General features: G+C 42.5%; 2 protein-coding genes across 2 annotated transcripts in view; one reads left to right on the plus strand and one right to left on the minus strand.

Moving 5' to 3' along the window:
* The first annotated feature begins 268 nt into the window (after positions 1-268).
* idh2 (isocitrate dehydrogenase (NADP(+)) 2) lies at positions 269-10087 on the plus strand. The gene is made up of 11 exons (XM_084017427.1): positions 269-461; positions 4248-4339; positions 4766-4931; positions 5728-5888; positions 6010-6153; positions 7249-7385; positions 7643-7794; positions 7943-8055; positions 8335-8432; positions 8528-8620; positions 9677-10087. Exons 1-11 carry the CDS (start codon positions 347-349, stop codon positions 9759-9761), a joined length of 1356 nt encoding a protein of 451 aa, XP_083873553.1. The 5' UTR covers positions 269-346; the 3' UTR covers positions 9762-10087.
* Positions 10088-10170: 83 nt separating this feature from the next.
* znf710a (zinc finger protein 710a) overlaps positions 10171-16953 on the minus strand; it is a 7945-nt gene continuing 1162 nt past the window's right edge. The window contains exons 2-5 of the mRNA XM_084017423.1: positions 13500-14978; positions 12607-12798; positions 12337-12511; positions 10171-11931 (exon numbers count right to left, since the gene is read on the minus strand). Of these exons, the coding sequence (XP_083873549.1) occupies positions 11762-11931; positions 12337-12511; positions 12607-12798; positions 13500-14939 (1977 nt within the window). The 5' untranslated portion in view covers positions 14940-14978 and the 3' untranslated portion in view covers positions 10171-11761. The remainder of the gene's footprint in view (positions 11932-12336; positions 12512-12606; positions 12799-13499; positions 14979-16953) is intronic.

Raw genomic sequence — 16953 nt, forward strand, 5'->3', positions numbered from 1 at the left:
ATGTTGTCTACAGTGTGTTGTTAATGGAAAGACAGACTAGTTATGCAATGGTGGCCGATGGGGACTTTTAGGGGTCATGAGAAGCTCGGAGTTCACCTTCCCCAGTCTGCACTAAAGTCCAGACGGAGGAGAAAGCGGCTCCGTTTCACCGCTGATCGTCCCTCCTCTGTGTCTGTTTGTGCGACTGACGTAGCAACCAGCGTGTCCCGCCAGTGACCTGAAGGAGGGCGGCGCTGAATCTCTCCGCTGCAGCTCACTATATTTCGGACGGACTCGAACCTCTTTGCCCTTTCTCTGCCCGAGTTCCGTCGAGTGTCAACCTCACAGCGCATCGACTCAGGGAGACATGGCCGGATATCTGAAAGTCGTCAGCGCTCTTTCGAGGACAGCAGTTGCTTTTTCCCGAAACCCCGCGGTGCTCGCGCCGGCTGCCCATTGCCAGACCTCGCAACAAAGGAACTGTAAGTGAAAGATAACCCCGGGTCATGCTCAGCATCTTTCGTTTCAGCGGCTAACCGTGGCGTTGTGCTTGCTGTGATGGTACATCCAAAGGTTAGCTGAGGTAACGTCGGCGACAGCCAGCCTGCCGTTAGTTCAACCATAGAAGCCGGGCGGCGAACGAGCTACGCAGCTAGCCAAACTTGCCTGTGCTGATAAAAGCGCTAATGGTTTTTGTCTCGGAGCAACGATGCTCGTAACGGTTTCCAGCGTATTACCGGTTGTTTTGTCAGGGGTTGACTGCCGGTTGTTTCTAATAATACGGAGACTGTAAACGTCGAGAGAGGGCCGAGAAAGCGGGGGGGTATCCGTCTTTGTCTCCCCCCCCCCCCCATTCAAAGTTTAAAGGAACCCTCGATGATGGCGCTGAATGCATACTTGTCACTTAAACGGTCAAAAATACTACCACTAACAAAACAAAATGTTAAGCGGGCAAGTTTAATCAAGCGGTTAACCTACACCCAGCTCGCAGTGTGACACGGAAACGCGCTGCAAAAATTGGAAGCAAATGAATTAAAACAAGTGTTCCGTTTTTAGCTGTCTGAGCGGACATTTTATTGCTCGTCGCCGGGGCCAAAAATAGAGTAATTTACGACCAAAACCAGCCATCCAAATCGAAACTGACGTGTTGCTCATCTGGTGTGTCATTAGTAGGACACTGACTTGAGGAAAACTTTTTTCCAAGGTCAGCTACGTATACGAGACTCCGCTGTAGTGAGTAATGGCTGCCGGTGTCCTACATACTGTTTTCCATCTGGGTTGTATTCAGTTCCCCAGGGCTGCACATCCTGCCACATCTAACCCTTTTCAGTTTGCCCGTGCATATGGTTACTTTCACTTTAAAAGTTGACTTTCTATTTTAATTCATTTAAGTGCCAGAAGAGCAATTAAAAGCAGTTTTGCCTGAATTGCAACCGGTCAATCACGTGGGATCTGCAGACATCCCACATTCTCAGCCTGCAGGGATTTTGTAACTAAAGTCATTATGCTTGTAGATGCATGTTTCCCATCCAACCCGAACTAGCACCATTAGGTGTTTACAAAGCAGTGTCAGGTGAAGGCCACTGGACTGTGATTGAATCACACATGAGTCACATGAGCTTTGTAGTGAACCAAGCTGTCAGGGTGAGCTATGGCAGTCCTGTTTACACCACCAAGAATGTCTCGGGTAGATAAAAGGGTGCACTACTCTTTAACTCCTTGAGATACCCGAATAAGGTGCAAGATTAGTGCTTTTTGTTTCAGTGTTTAATTCGGTTATCAGGGGTGTAAATTGGTGCAGTTTGCATCGTCTTTGCTTTGTCTTTTGCTCAAAAACAAACATGCTGTTTCTTCTTGGCTGTGGATTTTTTATCAAGAGACAGTATTAACTTTTAATTTGTCAACTTTTGGAAAACTTGCATTTCAGCCTACTCTTTTGTCAGTATGGTTTAACAGTACATTAACTGACCTTCTCACTCACTTCTTACCTGCAGCTTAGTTTTACTCATTTTGTTTACTCGCTGAAGACCTTTTCTTGGTATAGGATTAAAACTGAAGGGGTTTAATGCTCAGCTCCCTCCGTTGAAAGTTAACCAGAGAGGCCACATAGACACAGGTTATTGCAGTCATCTTGTCAAAGCACACTTTGATTTAGACCGCCTTTGGCTGCTTGCCTCTAATGTAAATTGCACAAGTAATGTCATTACTTATTATCAGATTGTTAGTCTTATTTACTTGCTTTTATCAAATGGGGCCGTGTTCTGGTTTTAAATTGAATTTCACAGCAGTTTGAGTAAAAACAACATTAAATACTGAGGCTTTGGAGAAGTATATTAATGTGAATTTAATACTAAAATTAACATTTATTGTTTTATTGTTGGTGCTTAATTCTGAGTTTGCTCTTCTGTTGATTATTTTGTGTTAAATTTGATCAAATACCTCTATTGATATCGTGACCATATTGTCAGAATGACCATTGGTGCTTTCACAAAATATTCACACAGTGATATTTTTTGATGAATAACGATCAGTTATGTGGATATAATGACTATGGGTTGTAAAGGCAAGTAATAGAACAGCTAGACCAGTCTGGGGAATTCAGAAAATGACACCCCTTTACTGTAGTATTGGCTTTAAATCAGGAAAAGTCTAAACTTGTCCCATTTTTTTCAATAACAAAATCTAAGACCATATCTTGTCTCATATCCTGATACCGGTGCATATTTCTGCTAGCGACTGGCTCTGTCTAAAGCCAAAGCTACCGATTTGAGAGAGAAAAAAAAATCTTGCAGGCTTATCTCTGGTGCATGTGCGAATTATGTGGCAGGAAGGCCCACATGACTTTAGTGCAGCCCACCCTTCAGCGTCCAGTTTGTGATGCATTCAGAAGTTACGTAACCTCCCTCCTGCACTCCCCTCCCCCTGCACTGTGAGCCCTGTTATAGCAGATTTAGCCTAGATGAGCCAGAAATGATGCCAGTAGCTCTTAATGATTCAACCACAATGCACTGCAGCTGTGCTGATTCAGTGGCAGATGTAGAATGACCGCCTATATTATGATCATTTTTACTCTTGATCAATCTTCCGATCACCTTCTCGATCATCGCTGGATAAATAAAATGATGTGAAATGCCCATCAACATTTTCTAAAGGCCAAAGTTAAAATATATTGTAAGCCAACTGTACCAAACTTCCAAAATATTTAGTTATCAGATGCCACAAAGAAAATAAACACATCCTTACTATTGATAATGTATAACTTTGGCATATTTGGTATTTTTGCACTATTATTCAATTATAACAAAATGTTGGCTGTCATGTTATTTTCCAAAGGGACCCAAAAATTCACTAGAACCAGTAAAACTGAGTGAATACTTTTGTTGTTTGCTTGATGCTTTTGGTTAACTTGACTGTAACACAGAGGTTACAACTGTCTTTTCAATGAGGTTATTTTCAGTGCTTCGTGGTCACCATGTGCCTGGAGTTGGCAGGTCTCATGTGTCAGGTTTGGAGCATGGGAACAGAACAGAGGCTGTTTTGACAGGTGTTACAGGGACTTCAGAATCCCAACTAGGTCAGATATCTCCACAAAGCCAAGTGGATGTTTGAGATCTTATTAAATTAATTTAATATAGGAACATGTTAGTTGTGTAACTAGTCCACTGGGTTTTCATGTTTACTAGCATTATTCTGGGAAGGCTTTGAGTAGCAGTGGGGGAGCATTAACTTGGCTGGGAAATCTGAGAGACACTTGATCCTCTGCACCTCCCCCTGTACTTTTCTATTCACTCGAATGGTCCTGCTGGCAGGAGTCTCACACACTGAGCTCAATGAGAGCAGATATGATTAGAGATACTAATCCATGTCGATCCGACTAACTGGAAAACAAAAGTTAAGGGAGCTCTCTCTCTAAAGTCATTGCTGGCGTGAAAATAAAAGCACACTTTGGGTTATTAGTGTTTGAAAATGTATAATTTTATAATAAGTTGAGAAAATTACATTCAGGAGAAACAAAGTGTTTATTTCTTTGTTATTGTCTCTAAAACTAGAAATTAAGAGTTGCATCTTTTTATCAATGATTAAACTGTAGACGTGGATTTTATTGGAGGGTTGCAACTACAGATTAGAGAAAGGAATGTTCAAGCAAAATGCTCAAAAACATGAATGTAAACAATGAAGGCTTACTCATCAGTCTTTGACCCTTAATAAGCATTTTGTTGTGAATGGCAAGCCAGATTCATTTAAAATCTTCTCTGTGTGATTGACAGATGCCGACAAACGCATCAAAGTGTCCCAGCCGGTGGTGGAGATGGACGGAGATGAGATGACCAGGATCATCTGGGAGTTCATCAAAGAGAAGGTGACAAAGTGGCATCCGGGGGTGGAGGGGTAAACACACAGACACTGGTGTGAGTCTCGGAGGACGACCTGCCCACACTGTCTCACTCAACTATTTTTACACGGCAGACTGTTGCATGGATGGGGGGGTTTCATTCAGTCACCGACTTCTGAAGAGAGCAGATGGTGCGTTGGCTCAGGATGGAAACGTGAAGAAGCATGTTCCATCAGTGGACGTGTAATTCATAAATGATATCTTATATCTGACACACACCTTTTTACAATACATTTTCCATACATTTGGGGATTTTTATGTATTCAGAGCCACTCCTTCTGTTTACCGTGATGTGATTTAGAAAACTGGACAAAATAAAGATTCTGGACAGAAGAACGGTGTAGATGGTTGTAAATATTGGATGCTGATCTCTGTTTTTGTTGTGTCTTCTAGCTCATTCTGAACAATGTTGATGTTGAGCTGAAGTATTATGACCTGGGTCTGCCATATCGTGACCAGACTGATGACCAGGTCACCATCGACTCTGCCATCGCCACTAAGAAGTACCACGTGGCAGTTAAATGTGCCACCATCACACCTGATGAGGAGAGAGTGGAAGGTATTTACCATTGATAGTATTTGATATTACTTATTACTACCCATCACCTCCTGAATTGTGTTTGCCTTTGTAATCTCAGATTTTTATTTTTAAGTGCTGTATAAACATGTTATAATTATTTATTATAAGAATAATATTCACTCAAAGTCAAAGTATTTTGAAGGCAATGTGGATGAAAACACCAAATATATTTATCTTTTAGTAGGTGCTAGCATTATGTACAATACATTTTAAGATCCAAAGATGGAAGTTGAATAGTCCATTATGGAGGAAAATGTTCACGGCAGCGAAAACGCACGATATTAATACAATGTACATACTTGCAAAAGTATTTGGAAAGTAGGAAGAATCCTGATTGATTGGAAAAGGCTTAGCAGGTTATATGTGTAATCAATATCAAATGTCAAGAAAATTCAAATCTTCTTCTCTTCTATCAGCCGGAAACAATTACACCTATTTGCCTTTTAGATTGGTGGTGATTTAGGAAATCGGAAGGACCGAAGCCCGATACTTCATTCATAAATGCAAAGATATTTTAGGGAAATCCACTTCCTCATTTATTGAGGCTGAACATGTGACTGGTCCAGCTAGCATATGTCAGCCAATAAACAACCAGAAATTAAAGTAAAGAAATGTCAAAGAGAACCAATATCACAATTCTCGTTTTTCCAACAATTTTGTTTAACTGGGAAATGACCTGCCCAATTCGTTAGAAAAACAAACTCAAATATTAATATTGTCGGCTTCAGAACAATGCATCCTGTTCTAACACTGATTTCTGTTTTTCTTTCTTTAGAGTTCAGCCTGAAGAAGATGTGGAAGAGCCCCAACGGTACCATCAGGAACATCCTGGGTGGCACCGTCTTCCGTGAGCCAATCATCTGCAAGAACATTCCCAGGCTGGTTCCAGGCTGGACGCAGGCCATCACCATCGGCAGACACGCCTTTGGCGATCAGGTGAGTCTCCTCTAAATGCTGACACGACTGTAGCAATTCAATTTACAGTTTATTTATTTTGCCCCTTGATCCCAATGTAACAATATATAAAAGTTAATGACATGTACTGTTTGTTCTACAGTACAGAGCAACAGACTTTGTTGTGGACAAGCCTGGCAAATTCAAGATGATCTTCTCACCTGCTGATGGTAGCGCAGGCAAGGAGTGGGAGGTCTATGACTTTCCTGCCGGTGGCTGTGGAATGGGCATGTACAACACAGACGAGGTGAGTGTGTGTGCCTCTGATTAAAGGTTAAGGTGGTTTATACTTTAGTAGATCTCAGTCTACCTTTTTTTAAAACACCGTTCACTGCCATTCATGTTGAAACGTGTGAAACACATTATATGAGACTGTTAAGTATCTAGGTTTAGGTCATTCACCCTTGTGAAAATGTGTTGTTTTTTTTAATCTAAAATAAAACCCATTTCAAATAAGCGCATTGATATGAAATCACCTCTACGTCCCAAGCTAGAAGCAGTTTCTGGATGCACTTGTTATCCAGTTGCTTCCAGTTTACGTGAGCTACACAGAAAATACTTAGTAGTGGAATCAATTAATTGTTGTTGTTTTTTTGTCATATTTTTAAACTGAATTTGTCTGATAAGAAATGACTTGGAATAGAAAACATTTTTTTTACAGTCCACTGGAGTGGAAATTTGTCTTCGGCTCCCATGAAATATGAAATAGGAAATAACAAAAAGAGTCAGACAGTTGGTTAAAAGCAGACACGTTGATAAAAGACGATACATACAACAATTCTTACAACAATAGCAGCAGCAGAATCAATTCCAGCCATGTTTGTGGAGGTTTACGTTTTGCTCATTTCAACCTCAGATTTTCCTTTTGTGCTTTACAGAAGTCATAAGTCTCTGGATAAAAGATCATAAATGGCCATGCATACCTGAGCAAGATGCTTGTCAGATTGAAATGTTTGCTATAAATATGAAATTAATAATGACATAATGTAGGTGAAAGCGAAAGAAAATGTGTTTCTTTCTAATTGTTGCTTTAAAATTATAGATCCAAACTACCCATTAGGCATATGAATTTTTAATACTAATACCTTTTCCTTACCTTGAATTCTATTACTTGTTCGTGCTGAATGCTGTTTGCAAAGCAGTAGTTACAGTAAACGAACCTCATTTAAACTTGCTTGGCTACTGTTTTGTTTGCCTTCATCAGCACAGGTCTGTTTGATTAAACAACATCAGAGGTCATAGTAGATGACTTTCAACTCGTCAAGGGGAAGGTTGTTAACCCCTGTACTACTGATAAAGTGCTACAGCAGTCGTGAGCTGTTTGTATTTTTCCCCTCAACAGTCTATCACAGGCTTTGCTCACAGCTGCTTCCAGTATGCCATTGGCAAGAAGTGGCCCCTGTACATGAGCACAAAGAACACCATTCTCAAAGCCTATGATGGGAGATTTAAGGACATCTTTGAGGATATCTTCCAAAAGTGAGTGTCTTATGTCTTTTGTTTTTTTATGCACAAATAAGCACATGCACATTTTTGTTAAAGTAACATTTTGCTTGCTTTGTCATTGCTAAAATAGAAAATAAATGTATGTTATTTATTATTATAGAGAAATTATTTGAATATTTAGGATTTTGTGCAATATTGTTGAAAAATTAAACCTCTTTCCCCTTGTTGTAGACCAAGGTAAAAGTTCAAGAAGTAGCTTTAGTTGAATATGTTGTTTATGCTTCCTACAGGAACTACAAGCCCGAGTTTGACAAACTGAAGATCTGGTATGAGCACAGACTTATTGATGATATGGTTGCACAAGTGCTGAAGTCTTCCGGAGCCTTTGTGTGGGCTTGCAAGAACTACGACGGAGATGTTCAGTCTGATATCCTTGCACAGGGTGAGATATTTGAAAAAAAAAAACATGACTAATGCTTCTTGGGAAAATGTGTTGTTCCAAAACATGGATGACAGCCTGTTTTTTTTTTTTAAGCAGATGTAGGTTGCGATAATGAAGGAATTGTGCGTTTTGTATTTCCCATTTTTAGGTTTCGGCTCTCTGGGATTGATGACATCAGTTCTTGTGTGCCCCGACGGCAAAACTATCGAGGCTGAGGCTGCCCACGGCACTGTGACCAGGCACTATCGCGAGCACCAGAAGGTTGGTAGCCAACTTTATCAATCATATGGCTCTCTATTGGAAAACATTCAAAACAAACTCAAATTGGGAATTGAAAAAGAGAATGTGTGAAGCCAAATTATGGCCTTTCAAACAGGCTGTGTAATATATGGGGTTGTACTGCCATCATGTGGCGAAACATAAGAATGAGTATGCCCTTAGATGCCCAAAACGAGTAAATAAATTATGCTTTACATTCATTGAAGTAAAAACTTGTGAAGTAGTTGCAAACTCTAATATTATCCTCAACTCTACTTTCAGGGAAGGCCGACCAGCACCAACCCCATTGCCAGCATTTTTGCCTGGACCAGAGGCCTGGAGCATCGTGGCAAACTTGATGGCAACCCCGACCTTATCAAGTATGAGATGTTTTTTTATTTTGTTAATTTTTTTAGGAGTAATTTTGACCCTGGGATGCAATTTACCTGTTCTAAATAACTTTGTTTCTCTTCAGGTTCTCCCAGACCCTGGAAAGGGTGTGTGTCGAGACTGTTGAGAGTGGTATTATGACCAAGGACCTCGCCGGCTGCATCCACGGCCTGCCCAAGTAAGTTCATCTTGTGTGTCAATCCTTATGTTACTGAGACCGGTCAGGGCTAAATCAACAACAGCATCGTAAAAAATATTACTTAGGAAGATAGTGATTAGATATGCTTAGTACAAGTACATGGATCGATGATCCAGCAAAGTGTTGTAAGAGGGATCTTTGTCCACACACAGCTGCACGCCATGATGGCACTCTTATTATAACATACATCGTTTGAAAGGTCTCATTGGTAATTCAAATATTTATAAAGTAAAATACAAAACAATACAGTGTTACAGCTTTTCGGTTGCTTTTTTTTTCTTGCTTTTCTATATGATTTTAATTGAATTTGAGTCAGACAAGCTATCTGCAGATTTCACTTTGAACTGTGGAAAATTGCAATGGCCATTTTTCACTATTTTCTGATTTTATCCACCAAACAGTTTTCAGAAAATAATGTGCTGATTAATCAATCATACAAACCTCATTAGTTGCAGCCCTAATTTGAAGTTCGTATCCATTTAGTCAATCCGATCTTCATGTTTTGGAACATTAAATCTATAATGTCATCCAAAAATGAATGTTTGGAGCCTTAACTGAATTGAAATATTCCCTTTTGATTACAACCATCAGTCTGAAAATGGACTTAAGACAAGGTGTCATTTGCCCTGATTCTGACCTGCCAGCATGTGATACTCAAACATTTCCTCATATGTGGTCTTCTGTAGACAAATAATTTTTTTATTTCTCAAAAGGGTGTTTTTGTTTTTGGTTTGTTTGTTTGTTAGCAGGATATCTTAAAAACGTTAACAATCTCAATGCCGTTAAGAGAAAAAAAATAGTCTCCGATCAAAATGTGGATCCAGGAGATTTTTTAAGTATTCTCAAGTTGGGAAATGAAAAAAAAAAAAGTAAATGTATGTGCTCATTTGAATATTTAAGTATTGATAATGATGTTACTAAGTAACAACCCTAATAATAATAAATATGGGTTACTAACTGTATTGCTTTAGTATTGACTTTTCCCCCTTAAATATGGTACTGAATTTTCTGTTCTGCCTTGTTTTGCCTTTTCAGTGTCAAGCTGGACGAACACTACGTCAATACCACAGACTTCCTCGACGCCATCAAGACCAACCTGGATAAAGCCCTCGGCAAGTAAAAGACTTGAAGGAATATAGTCGGCCTGGAGATGGCAATGTCAAACTGTTTTTGTACCTCATTTTTAACTTAAAAGGTCAATAAATCACTTGCATTTCGTCTGAAGGAGAACGTACTGTATTAGGATTATATTGTAGTGGTCATTTAGATTAATATTAAATGGTTGCAAATTGTGCTTCCACTTGATGCCCCCTGACTATCTGTCCCACTATTGGCAAGGTTTTATTTTTGTAATGTGAAGTACTGTATTCAATACTGTTGTCAAGCCTTGGGCAGGACTGAAGCCTCTGTCAAACATATTGCCAATAAATCCCGTGTTTGACCCACTATTATAGTGTATAGTATATTTTTTTGTTGTCGTTTCAAAGCAAACAAAGGTCAGTCATTTTTAAAGGTAAATAAATGTATTATTTTACAGTCTGGTACACAACATTGTACGTACATTTCTATCCACATTATCTCCACACTAATGTCTAATACAGAAAGTTATTTAAGCTGAACATCTTCCTCTTTTTGTATCATCACTAAAACAGTGATGGAATGAACACAGAAGCGGGCAAAAAAAACTCACAAAATTGAGCATTTTTACTTTTGATGCGCTATATCAACATGGCAAATGGATACCTAGTTTTGCAGGTTACGACTTTGAGAAGCTAAGCACTGGGAAACTGAATATATTGAGCATTTCCCAAATCATTTTCCACAAGGTCCGTGGCCCTGTCACATGTTGGGAGGTTGTCGTTCATCACTTGAGACCAGTGTACAGCATGATGGATGGCATGCTCTTGCAGACACACTGGGGCACTTAATATTTTTGTCTTGAGTTTTTTGGGACACCTCCTTGTTGAGATTCATCTATTTAAAAAAAAACAACTGCAATATCAATGCAGGGTTTGCATTGCGATTGAAAAATGCTGCAGTCTTGTGAAGGCTTGGGGGGGGGGGGGGTGTTGAAAGAGAAGCTGTACCACAGTCTGTTCTCTGTGGCAATCTTTTGAGGAGATCTACAGATGGGTGGAAGGGGAACCTGAATGTAATTTCATGAGGTCTGCGATTGGACCCCAAGAAATCCAATGTCCCAGCTCAACACAACAGCATGGAAAAGAGACGCGCTGTCCCTGTAGCTGCGAGATTTGATCCAATTCTTTGGTAAAGGGGTCCTACCATTTAAAAAGGGTATTTTGATTAGCGTCTTAAACATTCCACAGAAACAATTACATTCATAGACTAGAGATCAATACAGCGTGATGCTTGTTAATGCAAAACCTAAAAAGTAGATACAGTGGTTCTCAGTACCAGCCACCATACAAGAGGACCGATACATTCTGTACAGTAATATACAATCAAACACAGCTGGCAAATCCAATGGAATTTAACTTATTTAGCAGACCTCAGAAGTCATTTATCACAGCATAGGTCAAAGTGAATCATTAACCTCTGCAACGTGATAAGCTTTGGCAAGTGAAATGAACCGTTCCCTTCTTTAACCCTTCACATTAGTTTACCCCAGTAGACTGAGAGAGACTGGGATTGTCTGAATGAGTAAGTGCAGTATCACATTATTTTTTTCTTCCTTTTTTTTTTTTACGCTTGTAGCTAGAAACGGGCTTTTTAAAATCCGGCTCAGATGATATCCTGTTTTAAAGCAAATGAATAACATCTATGTATTTTATATATACATTTTTATTTTAACCTAAATTCTCCTGTTTTAGACAGTCCACCTTTCTCAAATATAATATATATATATTCAGTAGATTTGCTGTGTTTTTAGAGATGAAAAATATGTAATAAGGTAAAAAGTATACATTTTTAAATTTCTGTATCAGTACGAGTGATTCCAGTGCATATGAATGTGCAGTTTGCTTGGTTTCTTCATGCTCCTGAAGTACAACCCAAGCACGATGCTTTTAAAAGCAAACAAAAAAAAACAGAAAACATGAAAAAACAATCCTGTTTTCATTAGTTTACACTTATATTCAATTTGGGGGTCATTTCAATCATTCATGCATTGCTGAAGCGACCTGTGCCTTTCCCATAGGTGCTGTAATACTCCATTTGAGATAGTTTAGCAATGTCCGGTGTGTTGTTGTTGTTAGCTCGGTTTTCTCGCTCGCTGAATTCAAAGCTCTCCTCTTCGTAGTCCTCCTGGCCTTCTGGGTCTGGTGGGGGTTCTGGTAAACGGAAGCACATACACAAATGTGATCCCACTTTGTCAGCAACGCATACAGAGCTCTTCCTCAAGTGACATAGCTTCACTGAGGACAGCCAGTAGATTGCCCGTCCTCCTCTGCCTCAGTTATCAGCCCCTACTGATAGACAGCCATGTCTAATCCAAGCATTGCTATATTTACTAAACACACGGGGAGGGACGGACGGAGACGCATCAAAACACTCGGCCACTCGACTACAGTACATGCCGAGTCAAAGTGCATTAGAGGCAAAGAGGGTGACAATAATGCAACATGAAGCCCGGAGTCCCATGAGGAAATTCGTCACGCGCACTTCGACAGATTCAAGTGTCATCAAGGAGTTGCATCCATTTCAAAGCAGAGACTGTATTTAATGGAGATATTCACCATGTCCATCTATTGAGGTGTCCATGATCCCGTGTTTGACCTTCATGTGTCGGCTTAGGTTTCCCTTCAGGTTGAACTTGCTGGTGCAGTAAGGGCACTTGAAGGGCTTGCTGCCGGCGTGGAGGTGCATGTGGCCGAGGAGGTTGTACATTCTGTTGAAAGACTTTCCGCACACCTGAGAGACAAGAGAGCAATAGTCAGTACTCCATCACAGCGGGACCTAGTTTTTTTTTTCCCCCTTGAAGAAAAAACTCCACTCGTTTCACCCACCTTGCATTTGAAAGGCTTGACCGGCAGGTGGACAATCATGTGCGTTTTAAGGGTCTGCTTCTGGACAAAGGTCTTGAAGCAGACGTGGCACTGGAACGGCCTCACACTGGCATGTATCAACATGTGTCTCTTCAGATTGGCAGACAGGGTGAACTCCCTGGCACAGACGTCACACTTGAATTCTTTCATACCCTGCAGAAACAAAACAAAACAAAACAAGGGCCTTTTAATTCATTTGGCTAAATATACGGTTTAGAAATAAATAAATAATGAGTCACGGGGAGAAATACACACAAAGAGGATTTGCAATCTGGTTTTAGATCCAACACATGTAGATTACATTAGCCCGCCCCCAAGTGTTGAAAGAGTGGAAAACAATGGTAAGTTTTCAACATTTATTTAACTTTTTATATTAATATTGAACTAAAGCAAATACCATTGAAATTAATGTTTTCCTTTCGCTATAGAATAAAACAGATCATATAATGAAAGGGAGAGAAAGACCAGGGTGATTCATTGGACACAAAAGGCAGTAGCTCTGTGAATGACAACACAAAACACATGCAAGTGGGGGATTGAGCCAAACCCAAAAAAAGAGGACTTTGAAGGCTATGTTTACAAAGCAACTGGTTTTGAAGGGAAGGCTCTGGTACAAGTGTGCAAAAAAACCCTCCCATTTTCCAGTAGGGATTCATACAGAGGATTCGTGAAGCTAAAAACCTTCCCGTCTTCCCTAATCCCGTATATGTTCCTATCCTAATAATGACATTTTAAATACAGGTTTAGTCCGCTTACATGAAGCCAGCCGGATTTTGTTTTGAACACAACTAGCAGACAAAGACGCATCATATGGGTTGCACTACCTTACGTGTGAGGGTGTGCGCTGCCTGTACCTTGTGAGTGAGGGCGTGTTGCCGGAGATGGTGGATCTGGACGAACTCCATGCCGCACTCGGGGCAAACGTAGGGTCGCACGTTCTGATGCTTCATCAAGTGGTTCTGCAGCTGGCTGCGGTAAGCGAAGGACTTGTGGCACTCGGTGCACTGGTACGTGGTCGGGCCCTGGTGGCTGGCCAGGTGGCGCTTCAGGTGCGCGTAGGTCGGGAACTCCAGGCCGCACTGGGTGCAGACGTGGCACTGGCCGTTCTCGTGCTTGTTCTCGTGGGTCCTCAGCTCGCTGGGGTAGGCGAAGCCGCGGCCGCAGAAGCGGCAGCTGTAGGGCTTGACGTCCGAATGCTGCAGCATGTGCCTCTTCAGGTGGCTGGTCTGCGTGAAGGCCTTCTCGCACACGGTGCACTTGTGAGGCCTGGTTCCCTGGTGGGTGAGCAGGTGAGTCTGGAGGTGGCTTGGCTGCTTGAAGAGCTTTCCACAGTGTAGACATTCGTGGGGCTTAATTCCATTGTGGCCCAGGATATGAGTGACGAGGTTGTATTTGGAGGTGTATGACTTTTCGCACATGCGGCACTTCCAGCGCTTCAGGCCTTCCCCCACATCTACGCAGTAAGACTCATCGATCTGCACGTTGATGTCCAGGCGGTCGATCTGCATTCGCCTGGCGAGGCCCTCTGGGTCTGACCACAGCATGGCCTGGCCGTTCTCCTCGTACTCTCCCGGCAGGTCAGCGGACTCGTAGGCCACCTCATTGGACTCGTAATAGCGGCTCTCCAGAGGACTGCCTGTGTCACCACTGGTCTTGAGGTTTAATGCTTCCTCTTCTTCTTCCTCCTCCACCACCAACTCTTCTTCCTTCCTCTCTCTTTCTCTGCCAGTGTGTTCTTCTTCTTCCTGTTCGGGCCGCCTGTCTGTTTGTGGCCGGGGTGTTTCCCTCACACACGAGGGACAGTCTCCGCCGGCGTGCTCCTCTTTCAGAGAACATTGCTGTGTGACCGGACCTTCTGCTTTGCCAGGACTTCGCCTGCTGTTCATGTGAATGCAAGAAGGTGGAGTATCAGACTCGAGCCGTTCACCTTTGACCTGAGCCTGCGGACTCGCTACTTTATGTGGGTGAGTGTCCTCACTCCTGGGCCTCTTGGTCCTCCCTCGGGGTCCGGGCCGTCTTCTCTCGCTGCAGTGGGGCTGGGGCTCCGGCTCCCCGGCAGGCTCGGCCAGGTAGTCCCCGTTGGCCCCTATTAGCTGATCCGCATACTCGTACTCCACTGTATCAGGTGGAGGAGGGGGACACTCTCTGGTCTCCCCCGTGTAAAAGCCATTAGGAGCAATGGTGGCCCCGAAGATTTCATTCTGGGAGATGAGGCCGAGAACGGCGGCCTGAGCCAGAGATAGCACCACCACGGGCTCCGTCTGTGTGCCCACATCCACGTGGCCCTCAGTCATCTTGGGGTATGTCCGCACCAAGCGGCTACTCTCCTCCTCCTGGAAGACACATACAAGTTTGTAAAAAAAAAAGGAACTTGAAAACAGCACATCTGTGTGTGTTTTTTTATTACTCTGTTGCACAAAATGTTTCCTCACCTAATTTCCCCATTGTAGCCTCATGATATTGGTAACCATCCTATTAATATCAACAAAAGATTTTGTGTTGCCACAATATTGAAATTATCTTAGGATTTAGTTTTTAAGACTCACAGGCTGACATCAGAAGCTGCACCATGTTCCCCTCCCAAGACATCAGGACCTATTAATACAATGTGTTTCAGGGTTACTCTGTGACGGCTGCGTTCATACTACGCCTTGTTTCTTTGCTCTGAATCCACAGAACATTCGATTGAGGAGATAAGGCAGATCTGTGTTAGCACCCCGTTTCCTTCCTTGACAGGCTTTAGAATAATAACGAACACAACAAGGGATGCAGGTCCAGCCAGGAAGTAGACTTCCGTGGACTGTCCACAGCACTTCCTGTGGGGTCCCGGGGCAGCCTGGCTGACCAAAGTCGGCTCATCACCGGTGCTGTCCGTTCCATTCATGAGGAGCAGAGCGCCTCGGCTCTACACTCGCCATAGCCCGACTTCATAATGCCTGCCACACCGGGCTTCCTTAACAAGATGATATATGCCAGCAGGCAGTCTCATATCCATAACAGACATTCGATTGAGCTCCGAGCTCATTCTGTATTCCAGACCGATGCATAAGACTCGCTAACGTAATTGTATGATTCGGGAAGTGTTTCAGACCCACACGCACATGTTTACTGGGCTGCCTGTGAAAGCGGAACAGTGAAACTATGAGGAAGAAACTGTGGTACGACCAAACTGGCTGTCTGTGGTAAAGGAGAAGCAAGTATTGGAGTTGTTTCTCAGCATGGAACAGAGTGGTAGGAAAATGTATAGAGAAAAAGCCTTCTGACCCCGACTTTCTTTTTCAGATTACACACTAGTCTTCACTGTGTGCACACACACCAGCCAGAGCTGCTTCCTTTCTTGACACAATACTGAGAGGAAAAGAAAAGTGGATGGAGAAAAGGAAGAGGAGATAGCACAGGAATAAAGGTGTGTGTGCGCGTGTGTGTGTGTGTGTGTGTGTGTGTGTGTGTGTGTGTGTGTGTGTGTGTGTGTGTGTGTGTGTGTGTGTGTGTGTGTGTGTGTGTGTGTGTGTGTGTGTGTGTGTGGGAGAGGGGAGTAGACCTGGATGCCCTGATAACCACGTCATTTATAATTACTGCTTTTAAAGTAGTCAGACAGAGACAGACTGTGTGTTTGTGAGAAAGAAAAGGAAAGAGACTGGGTGTGTATTTGAAAGCATGTGTGTGTGAGAGAGAAAAGAGAGGGAGGGAGGTATGGAGAGAAGGAGAAAGAGCTGTGGGCGGGGGAGGAGTGGAGGGAGGGAGACAAGAGAGAGAAATGAGATGGAGGGGCTGAAAGATAAAGAAAGAGGGGAGGGGAGGGAAGGGGAAGGAGAGATTGAGTGAGCATGTGAGAGGAGGGAAGAGAGAAAGGAAAAGGAGAGGGAGGGGGTTTGCGAGGGGGGGTGGTGGAGAGAGACAGAAAGACAGAGTGAGTGAGTGACTGAGTGAGTGAGTGAGAGAGAGAGAAAGAGGGGAAGGAGGGAGGGAGGGGAGCTGGAGAAAGAAGAAAAAGCACAGCAAAATGAAAGGCTGACAAAATGAAAGAGAAAAAGACAAATGACAAGGAGAAAGAGTAGGTAGGGTAGTAATTGCGAGAGTACGTACTTTCACATTTAAAGTTGCATCTGAGAGACACCTAAGGACAACAATTAGAGCAGCAGCAGAGAACGTGTGGCAGAGATAGAAACACAACTCTTATCTTTAAAAAAAAAAAACAACATGTTCTCACTGCGGTGCTCACATGAATGTGAAAAGTAATCTCGCGTCCCCTCGCACTCACATACAGACAACAGTGTAATAAATACCTCACTAACTAACAAACTGCCA

This window comes from Eutrigla gurnardus (assembly GCF_963514095.1).
Source record: "Eutrigla gurnardus genome assembly, chromosome: 9".
Classification (NCBI taxonomy): Eukaryota; Metazoa; Chordata; class Actinopteri; order Perciformes; family Triglidae; genus Eutrigla; species Eutrigla gurnardus.

Coding starts and splice junctions, on each gene's coding strand:
- idh2 (XM_084017427.1), top strand. CDS start 347: ATGGCCGGATATCTGAAAGTCGTCAGCGCTCTTTCGAGGACAGCAGTT. Junction 4,932..5,727: donor TGATGAGGAGAGAGTGGAAG/GTATTTACCATT, acceptor TTCTTTCTTTAG/AGTTCAGCCTGAAGAAGATG. Junction 8,621..9,676: donor TGCATCCACGGCCTGCCCAA/GTAAGTTCATCT, acceptor TTGCCTTTTCAG/TGTCAAGCTGGACGAACACT.